The 21,430-nt window shown below is 38.5% G+C and overlaps 1 protein-coding gene across 12 annotated transcripts in view; it reads right to left on the reverse strand.

The window, feature by feature from the left end:
• Nucleotides 1-5,218: 5,218 nt before the first annotated feature.
• LOC131029200 (uncharacterized) overlaps nucleotides 5,219-21,430 on the reverse strand; it is a 78,165-nt gene continuing 61,953 nt past the window's right edge. For 2 of the 12 annotated variants that reach the window (XM_057959602.2, XM_057959619.2), the window contains exons 5-8: nucleotides 6,496-6,569; nucleotides 6,099-6,317; nucleotides 5,771-5,897; nucleotides 5,219-5,531 (exon numbers count right to left, since the gene is read on the reverse strand). In XM_057959602.2, coding sequence (XP_057815585.2) covers nucleotides 5,817-5,897; nucleotides 6,099-6,317; nucleotides 6,496-6,569 — 374 coding nt within the window. In that variant the 3' untranslated portion in view covers nucleotides 5,219-5,531; nucleotides 5,771-5,816. Of the gene's footprint in view, nucleotides 5,685-5,770; nucleotides 5,898-6,076; nucleotides 6,318-6,495; nucleotides 6,570-21,430 lie in introns of those variants that run through there. The other 10 variants (XR_009102725.2, XR_009102711.2, XR_009371777.1 and 7 more) reach the window with 10 other exon arrangements.

The following is a 21,430-nucleotide window of genomic DNA, read 5'->3' on the forward strand; positions in this document are numbered from 1 at the left end:
CTACTGCAAAAAATAAAAATGCAACTGCAAGAAAATTTGCACTAACTAAGAATGCAACTACATGGAAAGATAGTGTCAATGAGGGCACTTTATTCTTCATTTTCTTTCCTCTAGATTTACTTGGAGAAAGGTCGGTTATTTGCCAAAATATGCAACATTTTCATCATGAAAATCTACATTCACCATCAAATCGCCAGCTTCAAAGATCTAGAAAGATGCCTGAAAGATCAAAACTACCCTTAGACAAAAAGACAGAAAAATCGACAGATCAAGTTTTAAAACCCGATTTGCACTTGGGTAGGTCAAGGCTATAGGACAGGTTTTAAAACCCGATCTACAGTTGGGCAAAACCCAGGTTGCAGGTTGGGAAAAATTTCCCGACATGCACATAGGCAAACTTGCAGGTCGAGAAAAATTCCCCGACCTGCACTTAGACCAGCAGGTCGGGAAAAATTCCCTGACTTGCATATAGATCAGCAGGTCGAGAAAAATTTCCCGACCTGCACATAAAGGCAAACTTGCAGGTCGGGAAAAATTCCCCGACCTGCACTTGAACCGGTGGGTCGGGAAAATTTTCCCGACCTGCACATAAAGGCAGACCTGCAGGTCGGGAAAAATTCTTCGACCTGCACTTAAACCGGCAGGTCGGGAAAATTTTCCCGACCTGCACATAAAGGCAGACCTGCAAGTCGGGAAAAATTCCCCGACCTGCATTACTTGGCAGACCAAAATTGCACTTCGGGTTTTAAAACCCGACGTGCAGGAAAACACAAGAAACACTGCATTTCGGGTTTTAAAACCCGAAGTGTAGACAAAAGATAAAATAAAAGATGAAAGCAAAAACATGAAAATGACAAAAATGAAGATGCAAACCGACACAACTTACGAGGGAAGTAGACCGACCTTGGAGGATGTAGGCTACGAAATGGACACGTTTCGTAGGGGTTGTACCACGATTTTAGCCGCGCTGAAATCGAGGACAACAGTCTAGCAGGGACCTTAACACCTGCAACAAGGTCACCAACAACAGCAATGGAGGCAAGAGTAGCATGACCAACTAGAGTATCCACAAAATCACCCACGGGTGGGGCATCCATGGGGAGAGAACCCAACCCATCAACTACAGCGACAACAACCCCGAAGGTGACACCACCCACAACAACACCCACAAGAGGGAGAGGAGGGCCCAAACCAACAGACACAGAAGGAAGCATGGCATCAAGAGCGAGCTCCCTGTCATTCAAATTTTTTCGAGCGAGAAAGCCATTAGCGGGAGCCATTTGGGAAGATTATTATATGAGGAGAATGTTTCTAAACAAGAAAATTGGCAAATTTCCCTTTTAAAGAATTTTGTAGAAGAGTATGATGAATCTGAGAATGACAAATTCTCATAACATAAATTAGTGTGGAACAAGAAATTGAGTTTCTTGATAATATTATTGTCCTACCACCTATTCAAGAAGATTGCAAGGTAAATTTTAGACAGAGAGGTGATTTTGAAAATCATACTACAACTAAAACTAAAGACAAATAAAACAATTTGCTAAGTGGAGAGTGAAGTTTCTTTGTTGATTTAAAACAAAGGCTTGGAGAATTACAAGTAATGAAGAATCAATTACTAGGCTTAGAGGAGAAAGTGGTGCAAGCTTTAACAAGAACTAATAGGACACAGTTTCATTGAAGACCTCTTTTGGAAGGCTCAATTTGCAAATTATCAAAGATGCTTTATGAGTATACCTACTCTTGCAAAATTTGTAAATTGTCAAAGATGAATTAGAGAATGAAATCATTACTTGCATTTGCTTTCAAACTAGGATCATGCCATCAATTTTGTAGAAGTGACCTTTGATGCTAAAACAATAAGGAGAAAGAGGTTGATGAGCTTAATCTCGAATTAAGCCTAATTCACTTTTCACTCTAGCAAGCTGAAAGTCAATATCTATTTCAACTATACCTAGGGAACAAGAAGTTGATGTGAGAATTAGGGAGTTCAACCAAATAATTGAAAGAATTCGTACAAGAATTTAGCAACAAAGTTTGTTTAAGATTTGTTGTGACAAAAGGAATATACCATGGAGGATCAAGAGTTACAATTTTAGATTTGGTGTAGCTCTCATCACTTCAATCTGTCATCACCCAGTTTCAATTGCATACATTCAAGTGGGTTGGCGAGTAACATCAATCAATGGATGAAGCATTTTTTCAATTGGTGATTGTTTGAGAAGATTTTTCAACAACCTTTGTAGAAGGGATTTTAGTTAACAAATCGCACCCATTTCCTATTTTAGTAAGGAAGCTCCAAATTTGTAGTAATTGTTCTATTTCCAAGTTGTTGATTTTGATGAAACCAAATTACCAATTGTTATTTCCAAACTTGAACAATAGCAACATTGATCATATTGAGGTCACTAAATCATTGGAAGAAGTTGGAAAATGGTTTCAACTAAAAGAAGTGAATATTTCAGCCAACATAACTTCATTTTGGAGGAAAAACCAAGTGATTCATGGTTGTCTAGATTTATTTTTTGCTAGCACAAAAGCTGATTAGTGTCCTATCTTGGAAGGAAAGGTCTACATCATTAATGAAGATTATCTTGCAATGGTATTTGTTGTAGATTTTTAAAAATTATCTTTGAAAATAACATGGGACAATGAAATTACGCACAATTGAGATTATCATGCAAGAGTTATGATAGTGAAAACGAAGAATAATTGCATAAACTTCTCAAATTTTATCTAAGTCATGTAATGGGGCATGATAGATCAAAAGTGTTTTTTGGAGAGTACTAAATTCTTGAAAATATTTTTGTACTTATAGCAAGAAGAGTAAAGGAGGCTAATTTTGAAGGTGAAATGTAGCATAGACATCAAATAAAAGGACTCACAATTCTCCTAAATTGATTTGGGTTCCTAAAGTCACATTGATTATTCAGGGATAGAAAAGTAGATTGAGATTGAATCACTTGAGGAAAAGTGATTTTGGGGAGGGAGAACTTGTAATGTCCCTTTTATGATCCATTCTAATATTTTTGAAAAAGTTCCAAGATTCTTGGAGAATGCCAATTTGATCAAAACAATTTTTTGACATTAACAAAGTGTTGCCAGAGTGAAGATGAATACAATGTTTTTTCTTCCGGGTGTAGATTCAACTTTCAAGTAGAATCCCACACTTCTTGGGGAGTACCAACTTTCCTAAGACCTTTGGATGTGTGCATAAAAATAATTTAAAAGAAATTAAATTTTCTTAAGGTTGTCCTTATATTAGAAAGACAACTTATGTTTATTTATTTATTTATAAAGAAAGGTGGCCTACAACATGAAATGTTTAAAAGAGGGCCAAAAAGTGTCAACATTGAGCATGGGAGACAACTGTTCTCAAAAGTTATTATTTAAAAGTGACATTAGTTTTCAAAGAGTTAGGTTATTTTATTATTTCTAATTGCCCTCAGAGCTATGTATTTAAGGAGTTGTGTAGAGAAAGGTTAGACTATTATTTGCATTTGCTTTTTGCTCTAAGCAAGAACTTGGGTTCTCATATTTCTTGAAACCCCTCTTGGAATATCAATTTTGATGACAAAAACCCATCTAGTTGGATAGAGTGATTTCACTTGTGTGCTTAAGTTATTAAGTTTGGGATTGAAAACCCTCAACATTCAATGGAGAAATTTCATACAAAGATTATTATTATTCTACAAAGTAAGAATTTATTAAAGATGGATATTTTCTTGTATACTTTGACATGCTTAATATTTTGGTGTTTTTTCTAATAGATTTTGAAGTGATTGAAGGAGATTCTAGAGTACATCATACAAGTGTAGACAGGTAGTACCTTTTTGGCAAGTCATACCTCTTTAGATTGATATTAATTTGAGGGTTCTACATATCATCTTTGTTGTTCCTTGTCTTAGTTGTGTAGACCACCCAAGCTTTGAGAGGATTTTATGGCTCTTATGTGAGTCGTACCTTATGCTTTGAGAGATTGTTATCTTAGCTTATAGAAGTGGTTTCAAGGATTTGATAGTGAGTTTTTTATTAGTTTTGGAAAGTGTTGTCAACAATTCAATGATTTATTAGACCTACATCAACCTTGGATATCATTTCTTGAGGTATACTTCAATTGGGAACATGAATATGTGAGAATTATCTTTGCTTATTGAATTAATCCTGTGTGTTGCAACAATTTAATTTTGAGATCAAAATGAATATAAAACTGAGTTGCAACAATTTATACATCCTTAATTTACTATAATACATTTATTAACTATTTTGTAACTTTGGATGACATTACTGCCAAAGTAATATTATTGCATGCATTTCACATTGAAGATTGGACAGTTTACCACCAATCACTATAACATATCATTTAGCTTGTTTGGCATTGAAGAGCTAGCATTATCAACCATTTTGGTTTGAATCAAACTTGAAATTTTATCATGACTTGCATTGCATTGCATTCATGCACTTTGGCAATGAGGCGTTGATAAGATTGGCTCTACCACTTGTGTGTCATCTTATGGAGTCTATCAAGTAGGTGTTGATTAAGCTGGCTCTACCACTTAAGTCAGTTTGCCACCATATCATTTTGTAATTGCATTCATTTAGAATAGCTGTGTGATTAGAAGCACTGTAGCTCTCACCTTGCCCTCTTTGAGATCTAGGTGATCAAAAAGTGTTGAAGGCATTGCATATACATCTTTTACGTTGCAAAAATAAACAAAGAAAGAAAAAAAGATGGTTAGTTACAAAGTAAAATATCTTGTTTAGTTCTAATCCAAAATCGTCTTTTCTACCTTGTAATATCAAGTTTAGCTCTTGTAAACCAAAAACCTCATTTGTAACTTGGATATATCACATTTAGCTCTTCAAAATCCTAAATCGTCATTTCTAACCTAAAATGTTCATCTCTGTGTTGGTTACTTTGTTAAATATACTTTAGTCCAATATTGATCCAATAGTTATTTAGTTAAGTCAAGTCTTATCCTATTTCTTTCAAGTGTTGTTACTTGGTGGTTTTCGCAACTCTGGAGTCTGTAATACATAGATCTAGTTACAAGGACCATATAAATACGATCATGTACTGCCGTGTAATCAAAACTAGTAAAGAATGGAACTAAAAAAGCCCAATTGGGGACCCCAGATTTCTAACTTTACAACAATTCCACCCAGCAAACATACATGATCATGTACTTCCATGCAATAAAAGTTGACGAGGAAAACAAAATCAAATTGGGAACCTAAAATTTCTTTTAGTGATAGCCACCCTGTATACTGTTGTAGTTTACAGTGAAAGATCAGCTTGAGATCTTTATAAGCCAGACGCTACAGGCTTTAAACAACTTTTTAATGACAACCTCAAAGGCCATTGTTAGAAACATTAAAAGATCAGGCTTCAGATCTCTAAAAATCAAGCATTGCATATTTTAAGCATGCTTTCAAACATTAATTGTAATCCACACAATATTATGGATTTGAACTATAATTACACGCCCGGTGCTTTGTAAAGCTTGTCCCTTGTAATATGCTATCCAAATCTATCAGTCAATGGTCAAACATTCAAATATCAAAACCTGCATAAGCAAGCAAAATAATTGCGTAGTGGAAGCTCACAGACTAAGGAAGAATAGACTGGGACCAGCATTAGCAGAGTTTCAGCGAATGAAACAGCCATGCCAATCACTCCAAACCTTCATTGAAATTACCAAAAATATAATTACTTCCAAAACAGTTCAAACAAAAAAAAAATGTTTTGAGATGATAAAACACTTAGTACCAAGTGGTCGAAAGTCGAAACCTTTGTTTATTAAAACATCTTTCTTTTAAATCTTTGTATTATTTTCTTTTTGCTCCCTCAGCTTGCGTGCACGTTCCCTCCATGATCCCTGCTGCATTGAGTACACCTATAACAGAGAAAAGATGTTCTCATCAAGTTTTCATTTAAATCAATGCGTAAGTAAATTCCGATAATACCCAAAGCTTCAAAAGAAGCACCCTGGTATGGTCTATTTGCCCAAGGCTGGAGCAAGGAGGGAAGCAAAATTGTTCAATATTTCAATGCAAGTACCTTCTTAGTTCTTACCTGTTCACTAACAATTGCTCACCTGCTCACTTATGAGACTGTTTCCAAGGACATTACCTTTGGAACCTTTATCCTCCACAATATCACTCTCTATAATGCATGTTATCTTGACTTGATTTTGATCTTCTTGCAAAGTATTCTCAACAGTAGGATAAAGATTGGAAATGTCAGCTGAAGAATGGATATGAGTACCAAATATTGCTGCTTCATGTGCAGCTTGAACTTCTGACTCTCTTTTGGCCTAAAATACAAAGAGGACATAATGTTAAGTAAATATGACAATAACTTCAACAGACTTCTGAAAGATTAAATTCATCAATGAGTATGGATCTGGTAGATTTATTCCCACAATCTATGTAACTATTTAAAATGATGAAGAAACTACACAAGATATATAGGCAAAATTTGCAAAAACTTACCTGCCCTGCAGAAGAAAGAAAAGTTGTTCCAGTGTTCCGTAGAAATTCAGTATCATCCTTGGCTCCTGTATCATCTGAAAAAAAATTAAAAAAATTAATTGAAAATATCGTAAGAAAATCAGCAAATGTTATGTGCAATTTTGAGAAACAAAGAATTTGAACTTTCGTAGGTCAGAAGAAGGTAAGACATTAATCTCAAAATGTCTAATCCAATATTTGGCTTCCGTAATCTTTTTAGATAAGGTCAGCTCTACGATTTGCACCAAGTTATTTAAGATTGGAAAAAAATGTGAGTTTACAGCTGTATTTTTCAGAATTAGATTTTGTTACAGTTACGGAATTTTCCTTCACTGGAAAATTTGCAAATTTTAGGGGTTTCGACTTAAAAGCAGTTGATGGCATTGCTGTTGCTGTCAAAACAATCTCATCATATAAAATATGCTCCCTTAATTGAAAAGAGTTCAAATTTGAATATTGAATAGTCAAAATGGATTCCTTCACTGGAAAATTTGCAAATTTTAGGGGTTTCGACTTAAAAGCAGTTGATGGCATTGCTGTTGCTGTCAAAACAATCTCATCATATAAAATCTGCTCCCTTAATTGAAAAGAGTTCAAATTTGAATATTGAATAGTCAAAACAATCCATTTTGCTGTAAATCTATATAAAAGTGTGAAAACACCAGCTCTGAATTTCTCAGCATAAATTTTTCTTCTTTATTTTAGTGCTTTTTTTCTTGTTCTTAATGCATTTTCAAAACCGAGGACTGTGTGCATGCACCATAATGGAGCCTTAATTCAGAGTTTATGGCCTGCATGCACCTGTTTTCTGTGGTACATCCTGTATGCGCCAGATAGGCCTGGGTGTTTGCTAGAAGAAGAGTCTACATAGCAGAAATAGTGCTTTTCCGATTTCGGCCAATTTTAGCCAGGTGCAGATAGAGCCACTATATTTACTAAGTGAATATATGACTCAATAATAAAATTATCCCAACACAAGTTATAATATTATTAAATATTTTGAAAATTGAACTTAAGTAGAGATTATTAGCTAACAAATTGAGAATCAAAATATGTAACAAGAATTAGAAACGAGTCTGAACTACATCAAATACAATGTTACTGGCACATTATCATATCCTAACCATAATATGTCCTTAGGAAGAAGCTATCTAGGTACTCATAGCTCTTAGACTATAGCTTAACGACAAGAGATTTATCAAAAGATAACTCCTCGTTAAATTCCCCCATCCACAATGATGGCATCATCCATGAATGTCAAATTATTTAGGACCGTGTTTGTACCCCTAGTTTCTGAAAAACATAAATTACATGGTGCTCTGAACCAACAAAATTTAATTACTTGATTTCCAGTAGTTTCTCTTGGTTACATTAATATAACCATGTCTATACAATTTCTATGAGCTAAGCAATTAACATGTTGTGAGAAGTGAGAACTATCCAACGATATATCCCAGCATCTCAGTTCCATGTCTTGCAAACAAATCCCATCAACATACCGAATCTTTCCATTATGCCAAATATTCTTCTTTTCCATTTGGTAATTAGAAAAATCTTTACTCGTATAGTTCACACATGGGCTCCCATGAAATGTGCCACAAAATTTGCATAAAGCTAAAAATAAACCTCAATAACTCTGCACCTATTCCTAATTCCAAACTGTGATGAAGTTCATCTCCATGATGCCAACAAAGTCCCTTACACCTTCAATAGCTGTTCGGAAGATTGAAATAGGAGACAAAATGATACAAAAATTTAGCTCTGCTTTATGAAAAAGCAATAAGTGGCCTGCCCATGGTGGTGTCGGTTGCATGCCAGCATCCAAACTTTTCTTCCATTCTCTATCATGTCAGCAATCTAATTGAATTATTCCAATGTCTTCCAGTTCATTATTTAGTACATAAACTATATGGAATCTGAGAGGAAAACTCATCATTAGATGAAGTTGCTTTAGCAGGTTCCTCACACCAAAATCATCTCCAGAACTCAGTAGTATAAAACCACTACTTTTGATCAGTCAGGACATTCATAATCGACATGGCAAAAATGAAACCACAACAGCTTCTGAAAAGGGGTTGCTTTGTCCCAATGCAAGAAATAAAATGTGAAATCCCCAGTTGACCCTACCTTATCGAATCCCATACAAGAGGACTCTCTAACACACATTTGGAGTCTTCCAGCACTAAATGAGAAGACATTAGCAGCCCAAAACGAAAGGGAGGAGGAAAGCTGAAGTTGAAGTAGCGATAAGAAGGAATAGAATAAACTTGAAGTGGAGAATAGACTTGGCAAAACTGACATTTTGTATTTTAACTTTTTAACTTGCGCAATACTCTGCTAGCAAAGCACTTCCACTACATTGTAAGTTTTTCCCCTTCTTGGGTTTTCCCAGAATAAATATTGTGCTTGAGTAGCATCTTTTCTTTGTTTCTATTTACAACAGCACTTTAATTCCTCCACTCACAATGTCATTCGGTAACACCAAGTAGCATGGTGATTTTAATTGTTTGATTTATGATTTCTACTTGAAAATAGAGGAAATCACAAACCAATTGGTATCAGAGCCACAAGTTCTCTGAGGCTTGAACATAGTTTTTAGGTAACACAAAAAGGATTTTGTGTATAACCATTTTCCCAAATTCTTTCAAGGTGTTGCGAATGATGATTGCAAATTACAGCCATGACAAATCTTTAAGAAGCAGAATCAAAATCTCCAAGAAAGCCACATGCAAGGATTGGCAGAGAACAATGCTCTTACAGAGTAATACACAATTTGAGGGAAAAATTTGAAGAGTTGCAAACTGAACAGTACCAAAAATACAAGACGTAATACTTAAGGACAAATTACTGTCAAAACTATATCATGTAGAGAATGTGGAGTCCACGAGAAAGAGTGGACGAGCCCATACTCAAGAAGAGCAAACAGAAAATACGGTTTGGAAGAAAAGCACCCACGCACATGTTTCCTTCAACGGCTGTAAATCTGACAATTCCACTTGCAAGTTTGGAAGCCATACCAAGAGTATAGGCTTCACGTTGCTAGCAAAGATGCTTAAGGCATACTTCAACCAATCATTATCAAGGAAATACCACTAAATGTGGGCCTTGGTTATGCAAGCATGAAAATTGGAGATAGCTCAAAGAAGGGTTCACACCATGCAAAAAGCAAGGACCGTCTAAGGAGGTTAAATATTCCTCTATTATTATTATTTGTAAAGCCTCAAAATGCTTGTGGTTTTTCTCCGAAGCATGAGCAACAATCCGAGGTAATACAAGACAGAAAGGCTCCATCCCAACAGGACAAAAAGAGACTTAAAAGATGAGGACACCTTCAAAGAAGGGAGAAGTAAAGAACAAAACTCCAAAATATGAAAAGAGATGGTGAGATTTTACTCCACCTACTTCACCACCAACCAAACCTAAGGAGATAAAAGAGCATGTGGATATACGTAATGTCCCCTTCCTAAGCAATTCAACATAGTGACCGTTGGCCTATTTAGTGGGTATTTATAGACTAATGAGCTAGCATTAGGGGACTAGTGGTAATAGTTTTGATGTGATGTCCCCTTCTTGTTGACATCAGATATTCAGTGAGATTTGCCTATCATGCTGACCCTCGTAGGCTAATAGGATGGTTAGAGGGTCCCCTGAGGATTGTATCATCTCCAGTGTTCAGAATGCTTCAGTTTGGTCTTCGTTTGGCATCATTCGGACATCATGATTTTGTGTATAACCATTTTCCCAAATTCTTTTCAAGGTGTTGCGAATGATGATTGCAAGGTACAGCCATGACAAATCTTTAAGAAGCAGCTTCAAAATCTCCAAGAAAGCCACATGCAAGGATTGGCAGAGAACAATGCTCTTACGGAGTAAATACACAATTTGAGGGAAAAATTTGAAGAGTTGCAAACTGAACAGTACCAAAAATACAAGAGGTGATACTAAAGGACAAATTACTGTCAAAACTATATCATGTAAAGAATGTGGAGTCCACGAGAAAGAGTGGACGAGCCCATACTCAAGAAGAGCAAACAGAATACGGTTTGGAAGAAAAGCACCCACGCACATGTTTCCTTCAACGGCTGTAAATCTGACAATTCCACTTGCAAGTTTGGAAGCCATACCAAGAGTATAGGCTTCACGTTGCTAGCAAAGATGCTTAAGGCATACTTCAACCCATCATAATCAAGCAAATACCACTAAATGTGGGCCTTGGTTATGCAAGCATGAAAATTGGAGATAGCTCAAAGAAGGGTTCACACCATTCCAAAAGCAAGGACCGTCTGAGGAGGTTAAATATTCCTCTATTATTATTATTTATAAAGCCTCAAAATGCTTGTGTTTTTTCTCCGAAGCATGAGCAACAATCCGAGGTAATACAAGACAGAAAGGCTCCATCCCAACAGGACAAAAAGAGACTTAAAAGATGAGGACGCCTTCAAAGAAGGGAGAAGTAAAGAACAAAACTCCAAAATATGAAAAGAGATGGTGAGATTTTACTCCACCTACTTCACCACCAACCAAACCTAAGGAGATAAAAGAGCATGTGGATAAACGTAATGTCCCATTCCTAAGCAATTCAACATAGTGACCATTGGCCTATTTAGTGGGTTCTTATAGACTAATGAGCTAGCATTAGGGGACTAGTGGTAATAGTTTTGATGTGATGTCCCTTTCTTGTTGACATCAGATATTCAGTGAGATTAGCCTATCATGCTGACCCTCGTAGGCTAATAAGGATGGTTAGAGGGTCTCCTGAGGATTGTATCATCTCCAGTGTTCAGAATGCTTCAGTTTGGTCTTCGTTTGGCATTATTTGGACATCGTTTTCTCTACTTACTATTTTTAGTAAGTCTTGAGATGTTAGAGATGGGCCCCTGCTATTTTTAGTAAAGGGGGTATGGTCATATGCAGTCTCCTCATGTCAGCTGCCTGCTCAAACGGCGTGCAAAAATGTTGAGTAATTAAGGAGACATTAATGTTTATTTGGTTATGAGTTATAAAGTTATAATATAATTTTATATTATAACTTAAGTGACTTAAGTTGAGGGTCTAGGCATCATAAAAGGGGGCCACATTATTAATTAAATTGTGTACACATTATTAAAATTTTGATTCATTAATGATGCCAACTTAATATTATAACATTTAACATTATTAAAGTGCTTTATGGGAGAAAATTGAACTTCTTGAGGATTATATATGTTCAACAAGAAGAACTTTGATTCATTATTGTTTGGCATTTATTTTCATGACTTGGTGGAGAGCAGAGACCAAGGGTTTCAGTCTTCATCAGCCATTGGAGAACGGAAAAATCTTTAGTGTTGCAGCCATCTGAATTGGTGAAATATCCAGTGATTTTGGCTTTCAGTGGGGACTCCAAACAGGGGTTCCATTTGTGCTAAATCGGTGAAATTTGAGGGTTGAATCTAGCCAGCTTGAGGGATTAATAGTTGCAGATTGGAGACCTGAGATAGGTGGTTTTTTATCAGCAGACACCTGTCATTTTGAGCTGCAAATCACTTCCAAATACCTCATCAATACAGCTGCAAGTAGGGCGAATTAGCAGAGGCGATTTTGCAAAGGGAAGCTGTTGACGGGAATAATCATTATGTTATGTTGGTATATTATGTTTATGTTGTCGTCGGTAATAATGAGTTACAGCGGTCAGTTAGTTAGCCAACGGGTAGGTAGTTGGAGTCGCGACGGTTGTGTCGCACCCCTTCGGCTGTCATATATTGTACCACCTCCGGGTGTTGGAGGACATGGAATGTGGACGACAGATTATAATATGAACATCTTTTGACATTAATGGAAAGCTTATTCTGGTACTTCCTTTGTAATTGCATTGTGCATTGCTGTTCAGTTTCTGTATTCTTCCTGTTTACCCAGTAAGGTAAACATTTGGCGCCGTTGCTGAAATTATTTCGGGAGGGATGGGAATATACTACATGGCACAGGGATAATGGGACAACCATTGCCCGAGGGGACGAGCAGTAAACCTGACGAGGATCACCAAGAACTGTTCGAAGGAGAACGAGCACTCACAAAAGATTTCTCTTGCATCCTTCAAGCGGCCATCGAAACACACGTGCGGTGGGAGCCACCGAAGGCCGCAAAAAATATAAAGCGCCGCATGAAGACACCGCCGCGCAAGGTTAAAACGCCGCACACCGCACAACACCGAACACCGCCGCACAGCAAGGGATAGAGGAGGAGGAAGACGCACCGCACGGCCCGACCACGCACCGCACGGCCCGATCAACACGCACAGCAAGGGTTACGCACACCAACGCGCAACAGCCGCAAAAGGGAAAAGAAAAAAAAAAGAGACCAAGCCCGCACAATCCACACAGCCACGTAAGGGCAAAACGACCGCCACAGGTAGACCAAGCAGCCGCACGATTGGAGGTGCCAGTGCTGTTGACCGTACAGGGAGGTTGTAGTGCCATCAGGGACATTACAGTGCCTATAAATTTTTAAAAAAAAAAAAAACAACGACGGATTGAAAAATGATTCGATGACATCTGGAGCCTGGACACTGAAAATATTGGAGTGTAGAAGAAGGGTTTTGACATCATAAAATATCACAGAAATGATGCGCTGCCCCAGACCCCGCGGGGGCGCTGCCCCTCGACCCCGCTGGGGGCGTTGCCCCTAGACCCCCAGTTTATTTTGAGCTACAAAAGACCACGGGAAGTGTTGTGGTTGTTCGTATTGTGCGAAAGAAGCCCACAGCTAAGCATTGGCAGGGAAGCCATAAGCCGTAGAGGGAGACGGATTTGGAGGTTGCGAACAAATAGAGTTTGAGGGAAGGCATTGCAAGTCTGCGCAGTTGTATGACACCAGGGAGTTATTCAGTTTAGTTTTTAGCCTTTGGGGAGTGTGATGGAGGATTTGAGGTGGCTCCTAGCATTTGTGCCAACGGATTGTGGCCACCTCCGGGCATGACTGGTACACTTTGAGGTACTCGGAGTATGTCTCGGCTGGACGTGAGGTTGCCTTGGTGGATGCACAGAGGGCTCGGGAGGAGCTGACCACCAGGTTGGAGGCAATAGTCGCGTGAGACTTAGTTCAGCGTACCCAGGAGTTGGATGCCGAGAGAGCAGCACAGGTGGCTATCGAGGACAAATTGGCTAGGGAGACAGAATCATTTGAGTAGCAGTTGGTGGAAGCTGAGACTGAAAAACGTGTTTTGCACACAAGTTTGGGTTAGGCCCAGGAGGACTGTGATGGCAAAGGAAGCAATATTGGTGAAATCCGCACTTGAGCATCGGATGGTAGCAGAAAAGGGTTTTCAGGCGAGGACGCAGGAAGTGTATAAGATCCGGGCCCGACAGGCGTCAGTAGTTCCTGCCGTTCATCTCTATTTTGTATTAAGTCGTCGAAGTCGACTTCTTTTCTTGGGGGGGATGATGTTGACGGGAATAATCATTATGTTATGTTGGTATATTATGTTTATGTTGTCGTCGGTAATAATGAGTTATGGCGGTCAGTTAGTTAGCCGACGGGTAGGTAGTTGGAGTCGCGACGGTTGTGTCGCACCCCTTCGGCTGTCATATATTGTACCACCTCCGGGTGTTGGAGGACATGGAATGTGGACGACAGATTATAATATGAACATCTTTTGACATTAATGGAAAGCTTATTCTGGTACTTCCTTTGTAATTGCATTGTGCATTGCTGTTCAGTTTCTGTATTCTTCCTGTTTACCCAGTAAGGTAAACAGAAGCTTTAAAAATTCTTCAAAAATATTAAAAGGTGGCAGCTTAACATTAGGAACCCAGTGCAACAATTCTGGAGAAAAATGATAGATGATTTCAGCAGCCAGATCATTCATATCAGGTTCATTAATGCTGTAGTAGTTGCTTTTTTGTAAGGAATTCCAAATAAGTCTTCAAACTTTGCATTTCAAGGAAATAGTTTGCGATCATAGCATGATAGTTGAAACTTGAATGATTTTTCAGTTTTGAAAGCATTAGTTTCGTTTAAGTTTTGATGCAAATTCTTCATTTGTCAAACCCTATCAAAAAGCACAAAAAAAAATCAGAAAACCCAAACACAAAAAACTGCATTTGAAATTCAGTATTTGGGAATCTCCGGCATTGAGGACAAAGAGGTTCTCTACATTTGATCTAGCTTATTTGGCAGTGACAGGTTTTGTATTCGACACAGGCAGTTGAGATTTGCATAACATCCTTTTCTGGAGTGATTTTGTATAGTTTTCCCATACTTACTACAAGTGTTAGGTTGGAAACTGACTTGGTCCGTTGACAAAGTTTCTATTTTGGGAATGTTAGAGGATGCATTGGGTGTTGTTATTTCGAGTTTTAATGTGGTCTAATGTATTTAATTTAAATAATGTTAAATTATAATTTAACTTTATCGTTATTTAAATTAAAAGTGCATAGTGACAAATATTAAATAAACTACCTTTATTGGGGTAGGCTCCAACATTGCAGAGATGTAAGGTGTTTTTTTATTATATTAAAAAGTGAACCTCTTGGATGGGCATGGGGGCTTGTTGGTGTCTGTTTTATCATCTACCAAACATTAGAATAGGATACCCGAAGGTATTCTATCGTCTCCTGAAAAATCACTACTGATTCCAAGGTCTATATGTGCAAACAAGCGACTTAAGTGGAATAGCTTCTTGGGTAGCGTATGCTGAAATTTCAAGGGGGACTTACGTTTGACAAGTATCTTGAACTGTTGGACTTAGATGGATTTAGCAATTTTAGGCTCTTCCTTTTTTGGGGGGATTTTCTGGGATTTAGACTTTCAAAAGAAAGGAGAAAAGAGATAGGGTTTAGGAAGGCTAATCTAATCCTACGAATTCTGGAGACAGTATCAAGTGGGTGTTCTCGAAAAACCAAACCTTGCTTCGCCACACTAGGGACAACTACACAAAGCCGGTGCAATCTTCAATGGGTTGCGCTTATGATCGAGATGTTGGGATGCACAGGGGATGGGCTCAGACTAACTTTGCACGGTAGAATGGAAATCATCCATTTACCAAAAGTGTGAGCGGAGATACACCATCAATTGACACTTATCAAATCCTTCATTCAAATTAACAACAATGAAAGCAAATCTAAATTAATTCTAACTAAGTGTTGAGGCAATTGAAACCATGCAAATCATTCAAATAATAGAGATTACAAAGCAACGCACATGCAATATATTATCTGGAAATGACCTTAAGCAACAATACATCAAAAACCTCACACCCTCCAAATGAGAGGAGGTAGGCTTATATACTTTTCAAGAATAAATGAATGGCCGAGATCAAACAACGATCAAAGGCCAAGATTGAAAGTTATAAACCCTAATTAGGGTTTCCCAAAACTAACTACCCTTGACCAATTACATTTGGGACACTTGTCCTTCTTGCTAAATATGAACCATCAATGAAAATAGAAGGTTGTTGCATTGTGAAGTGTGCCCTTCTAGAAGCTTCTGGATAAATCAGGTTCATCGAACCTGGACATGCTAACTTGGAGCGATCTGATTGGTTGGAAGGTGACGAGGTGCCACCTCAACATGTTGAATGTCTTCCTTGAATTTTCCAATTTGGGTCAAGAAATCTCTTCACGAAGTATTTCTCATACTTAGCCAAATTTTGTCCCTCTCTATGCTCGGACGAACCTTGCTCATGGTCCTTGTCTTCAATTCTGAATTTGGCTTGAAACTCCATTTGTGTTTTCTGTGACGATCTTGCCTTCAGCTGCCAATTTATGTTGCGTGGGAGGAGGGTTAAAAAGCTCTGGGTAACCCCTTGCAAGTATGAAATGACGGGATCAAGTTGTTCAGGCATTCGTTGTGATCATGTCCTTCTCGATACCCTGACATGCCTTCATCATGATTGAGGAAATTGGAATTTTCTTTGTGAAACATTTCCCATACTTAGCCAAATTTTGGCTATCTTCACGCCTGGATGAACCTTGCCTGTGAACTTGTCCTCAATCTTTCGTTTGGCTTGAAACTCCAACTGCGATCTCTATGATGATCCCGCTTCTATTTCCTCCCGCGACCTGTAAAACCAAAGGAAAATAAGTTAGAAATCTATCTTGGATTAAAGAAAATCAAGGTTGAGAACGGCTAAGTGTTTGGAAAATTTCACTTCATTTTCATACTTAGCCACGAGAATGGGATTTTCACATGTAAATTCTCCAACCTTCAAGATAACTTCAAAAATACTCAAAAATTCAGGAGAGATTCAATAATTTGTCCTTATACTGGTTGTCTTTCTCCAAAAATCTGTGAAACTTTTGTCAAAAAAGTTTATCCAACTTCTAGCAATATCCAAAACTTTCTCCAGATGAACTCCAAACTGAAAGTATTTTACTATGCTCTCCTTAATATTTTCGAACTTGGTGTAGAAATGAAGTTTACAACGAAGTATTTGTAAATAAAGTTAAATCCTCAATCAGAAACCCTTAAAATCTTCCAAATCATGTTTCCAATTTTAACTTCATTCTTTTGGAAAGTGTTGTCATGTTTCCAAATTCGAAGAAAATATCTTCCAAAAGTTTCCAATTTGGCTATAAGTTCGAAATATTTATTAATCTTCCAATATTCTCTTTAAAAAAAACTTTCCATTTTGGATTTAAGTTCGAAATCCTTATCAATCTTCCAATATTCTCCTTTTGAAAACTTTCTATTTTGGATTTATTTCGAGGATTTTTAATAATCCTTAGATATTTTCTTCATTTTGGATTTAATTTTGAAATCTCAGTGGATTTTGTGACATCACTGGCATCTTGTTGATTTTGTTTGACTTTTCAATGCGTAGGTGGACTTTTGAAATTTATCTCCATCTTCTCCAAGGTATGGCGGACTTTGGAGACCTTTCCTCATGGCTCTCTTCAAGGCGAAATTTTTGGCTAAGGCATGGGGTGGACTTTAGCCTTTGCTCCTACATGGTGAAATTTTGGCTAAGGTATGGGGCGGACTTTGAAGGTCTCTCCTCATGGCTCTCCATCAAGGCGAAATTTTGGCTAAGGCATGGGGCGGACTTTGAAGGTCCCTCCTCATAGCTCTCTTTACCCTTGGTGGACTTTAAACTTGGCACCTCCTCCCTTGCTCTCTTACTTTGGCGGACTTGGGAGAGGGCTCCTACATGACCTCCATCTTGGGCGGACTTTGGTGGTGTCCCCAACTTGGGCGGACTTCTATCACTCCTCCTCCTTAGCCTCCCAACCTTGGGCGGACTTTGGAGGGCTCTCCACCTTGGGCGGACTTTGGTGTTAGCTCCCCCATGACCTCTCTAGCCTTGGCAGACTTTGGTGAGTGCTCCCACATGACCTCTCTAGCCTTGGGCGGACTTTAGAAGGCTCTCCACCTTGGGCGGACTTTAAGCATAGCTCCTACATAACCCTTCTAGCCTATGGCGGACTTTAGAATGTTGGCCACCTTGGCCTCTTTAGGCTAGGCGGACTTTGGATACCTCTCCAAGGTATGGCGGACTTTGGGGAGTGCTCCCACCTTGAGCGGACTTTAAGGCGCTCTCCACATGCTTGGGCGGACTTTGAAGAGTGCTCCCACCTTGGGCGGACTTTGAGGCGCTCTCCACCTTGGGCAGACTTTGAGGTGCTCTCCACATGCTTGGGCGGACTTTGAAGAGTGCTCTCCACATGCTTGGGCGGAATTTGAGGCGCTCTCCACCTTGGGCGAACTTTGAGGCGCTCTCCACATGCTTGGGCGGACTTTGAAGAGTGCTCCCACATGACCTCCCAACCCATGGCGGACTTTGGAGGTCTCTCAAGAGGGCGGACTATATATGAAATATAACATTTAAGTATAACTTTAAGTTATATTTCATATATATTGTTAGGATGTTTGAGAGTGGTTTCGGGCCTCTAGGACTAGTAATGCAAAATCTAGTTTTTGGAGGATTCTCCAATTTTCCAGACTTAGTCAAATTTCAGGATCAGGATGACATTCCAGACTTAGCCAAATTTCAGGACATTTGAGGATCAGGATGATTTTTCAAGCTAATTATCCTTTGAAGGTGCCATGACCCCCTAAAATATAGGAACTTAGCTTTTTGGGTCAAAATTTGAAAATTTTGGATCGCGGTCAAAGCAGGTCAGTGGTACAAGTGTAAACCCTAGGTTTGCATCCCGAAAAAGCAAAAAAGCCTAAAATCTAGGGATTTAGCTTTTTTAGGTCAAAACTTGGAATTTTCGAGTTTCGGTCGAAGCTGGTCAGTGGTGCAAGTGTAAACCCTAGGTTTGCATCCCGAAAAAGCAAAAAGCCTAAAATCTAGGGATTTAGCTTTTTTAGATCAAAACTTGGAATTTTCGAGTTTCAGTCGAAGCAGGTCAGTGGTGCAAGTGTAAACCCTAGGTTTGCATCCCAAAAAAGCAAAAAGCCTAAAATCTAGGGATTTAGCTTTTTTAGATCAAAACTTGGAATTTTCGAGTTCCGGTCGAAGTAGGTCAGTGGTGCAAGTGTAAACCCCAGGTTTGCATCCCGAAAAAGCAAAAAGCCTAAAATCTAGGGATTTAGCTTTTTTTGATCAAAACTTGGAATTTTCGAGTTTCGGTTGAAGCAGGTCAGTGGTGCAAGTGTAAACTCTAGGTTTGCATCTCGAAAAAGCAAAAAGCAGACATCCCTAGGAAAAACTTTCTAAAAATAGCCATACCGGGGATCAGGCTGAAAATGCCAAAAACAAAACTTCCTAAAAAATAGGAAAAAGCAAAAAAGCAAACTTTCTAAAAATAGAAAGTTGTCCAAATTCGTCCAAATCGATTGCAATCTTCATCCTTTGGCCTTTCTAGGCACTCTGGTGGTGTTCACACTTCGGAATCAAATAACTTGCAAAAACTTTCAATCGTCAGGGCCTGTAATGCTCTGAACCGGACAAGGCTTGGTGAAACTGCAGCAAAAGGTCACAAGACACTAACAAAACCCTAGAAAGCAGGAAAAGAGAGGGTCCCCATTTGCAATGGGGCGATGTGTGAAAAAGGTCACAACAGGGCTTTGGGAATGTATAAAAGATAGTTTTTGAGCTCATTTGCATATGGTTGGATTTGATATTTTGCAAACAGATTTTACAGGTTGAACTTATTCATCCTATGGCTTTGTGAGGAGGAAAACCCTTGCAAGGAACATCCTCTATATAAGTGAAAGACCTAATCTAAATGATTCATTGGTGATTTCACTCAGAGATCACAGCTGAGCTTATTTGTTGAAGATTTCAAACTTATTTCTCCATTTGCATAGCATAGAAGGATAGAGATTTGTTGTGAAGACATTACCAGAGAATACCATTGGTTTTATTTTCTGTTTATTCATCTATCTGGCCAAACATGTTCATTTGTTGGCCGTACAGCTAGGAACAAGGGCGTAATAATTATGGAAGCGACAGCTAGGGTTTTGAAGGAGTTTAGTTGCTGATTTGACACACCCAGGTCTGCATTCTTCAAAAACAAAATCAAACTTGGCTATTGGAGGCACTTCTAGAGCGTGGCATCCAAATCTGGGGCTCCTAGTTTGCAATTCATTTGTGCAAAATCGGTGTTTTCTGACTCAGATTTTCTGGGTATGTTTTATATCTCATTTTAATGTGATTTCATCATCTGGGTATTTGAATAATTGAGGAAATATTGTACTTTCAGTTCTGAAATAAATCTGGAAATCATTTTTGGTTGTGGGTATTTCTGCAATATCGTATTTGAAAATATATTTCTGTTATTCATTGCTGCAAATGAGTTTACTGTGAGAACAACTTCTGCATCTCCGTCTATCTCTCTTAAACACACTCAAACAGTAGAAAAACAAACAAACAAAAAAACAGGGTACATATCACAATAAACAAGGTAAAAAGTCCATCTTTTGTTTCAATTGTAAGAGGAAAGAGCATTTTGCAAAAGAATGCAGGTGTCTTGGGCACAAGTTCCATAGCAAGGATTGAAAAAGAGGAAGCCACTTTCCAAGACAAAGGGAGGAGAAAGGTCAAGACACTCAAAAAAGGTAATAAGTAAGTTGATTTGAGTATGTGCAAAGCTAATAACTGTTGCTCACAGTGCAAGATTGAAGGGCGTTGAGATGGTAAGTGTTAGAGACTACGACTGGATCGTCACCAAAAGCATTGCAAAAGAAAGAGCAAGCAGCATGTAGGGGAAGATAAGCAAACCAAACAGCAAGTTCAAAAAGAGAACTACTTGTTAGCATTTTTATTTGTGTTTATCAAGACAACACAAAATGGAACAGTGTGAGGAAACACCATTCTTCAAGTTTGGAGGGGAAACTCCTTGATCTCTAGCTAAACCCGAACCTAAGTTAAACTTACCCTAGGCTGATAACTATATATAAGATATACAAATATGCACAGTATATAAGATTCACTAAGGGGAATAAGGAAACGAATATCTTCTATGTATTTTGCTTCGAATAAAAGCACAAGACTGTTAGTAATCTTGTGTAATATCCCAGTTATTTTGTTTTTGTTTTTAGGCCAATAACAATCATCCACAACAAATAACCCGTTAAGGTTAGAAAGCATAAACTGAAAACTTGCTGAAGATTGCAACCCTTCCACTTTCTGATCACCAAGTGCCCAATGTGGGAAGGTGAAAGCATACGGTGAATAGGGGATCGTTAGATCTCAAACTGCTGAAAGATGAAATGAAATACAATACTGGGCGGCAAGCCAGCCCCTTCCGCTTATCCAACAGGAATGCAAGAAACTTGGCGGTGAACCAGCCAAGAGAAACACACAAGGCACAAATCACTCGATCGCAATATTTCAGCGAGAGGGCTAAAATTACAAAACAAACTCAACTCAACCGCTTATGAAGCGGGAGGACCATTACAATCAGACATCACTCGACCACTTATGCAGTGGGAGGACTGAATTACAATTTACTTGAAAATAGGCGGCAAGCCAGCCTCTTCCACTTTTCAGTGG

The sequence above is a fragment of the Cryptomeria japonica genome, chromosome 3, assembly GCF_030272615.1.
Source record: "Cryptomeria japonica chromosome 3, Sugi_1.0, whole genome shotgun sequence".
NCBI lineage: Eukaryota > Viridiplantae > Streptophyta > Pinopsida > Cupressales > Cupressaceae > Cryptomeria > Cryptomeria japonica.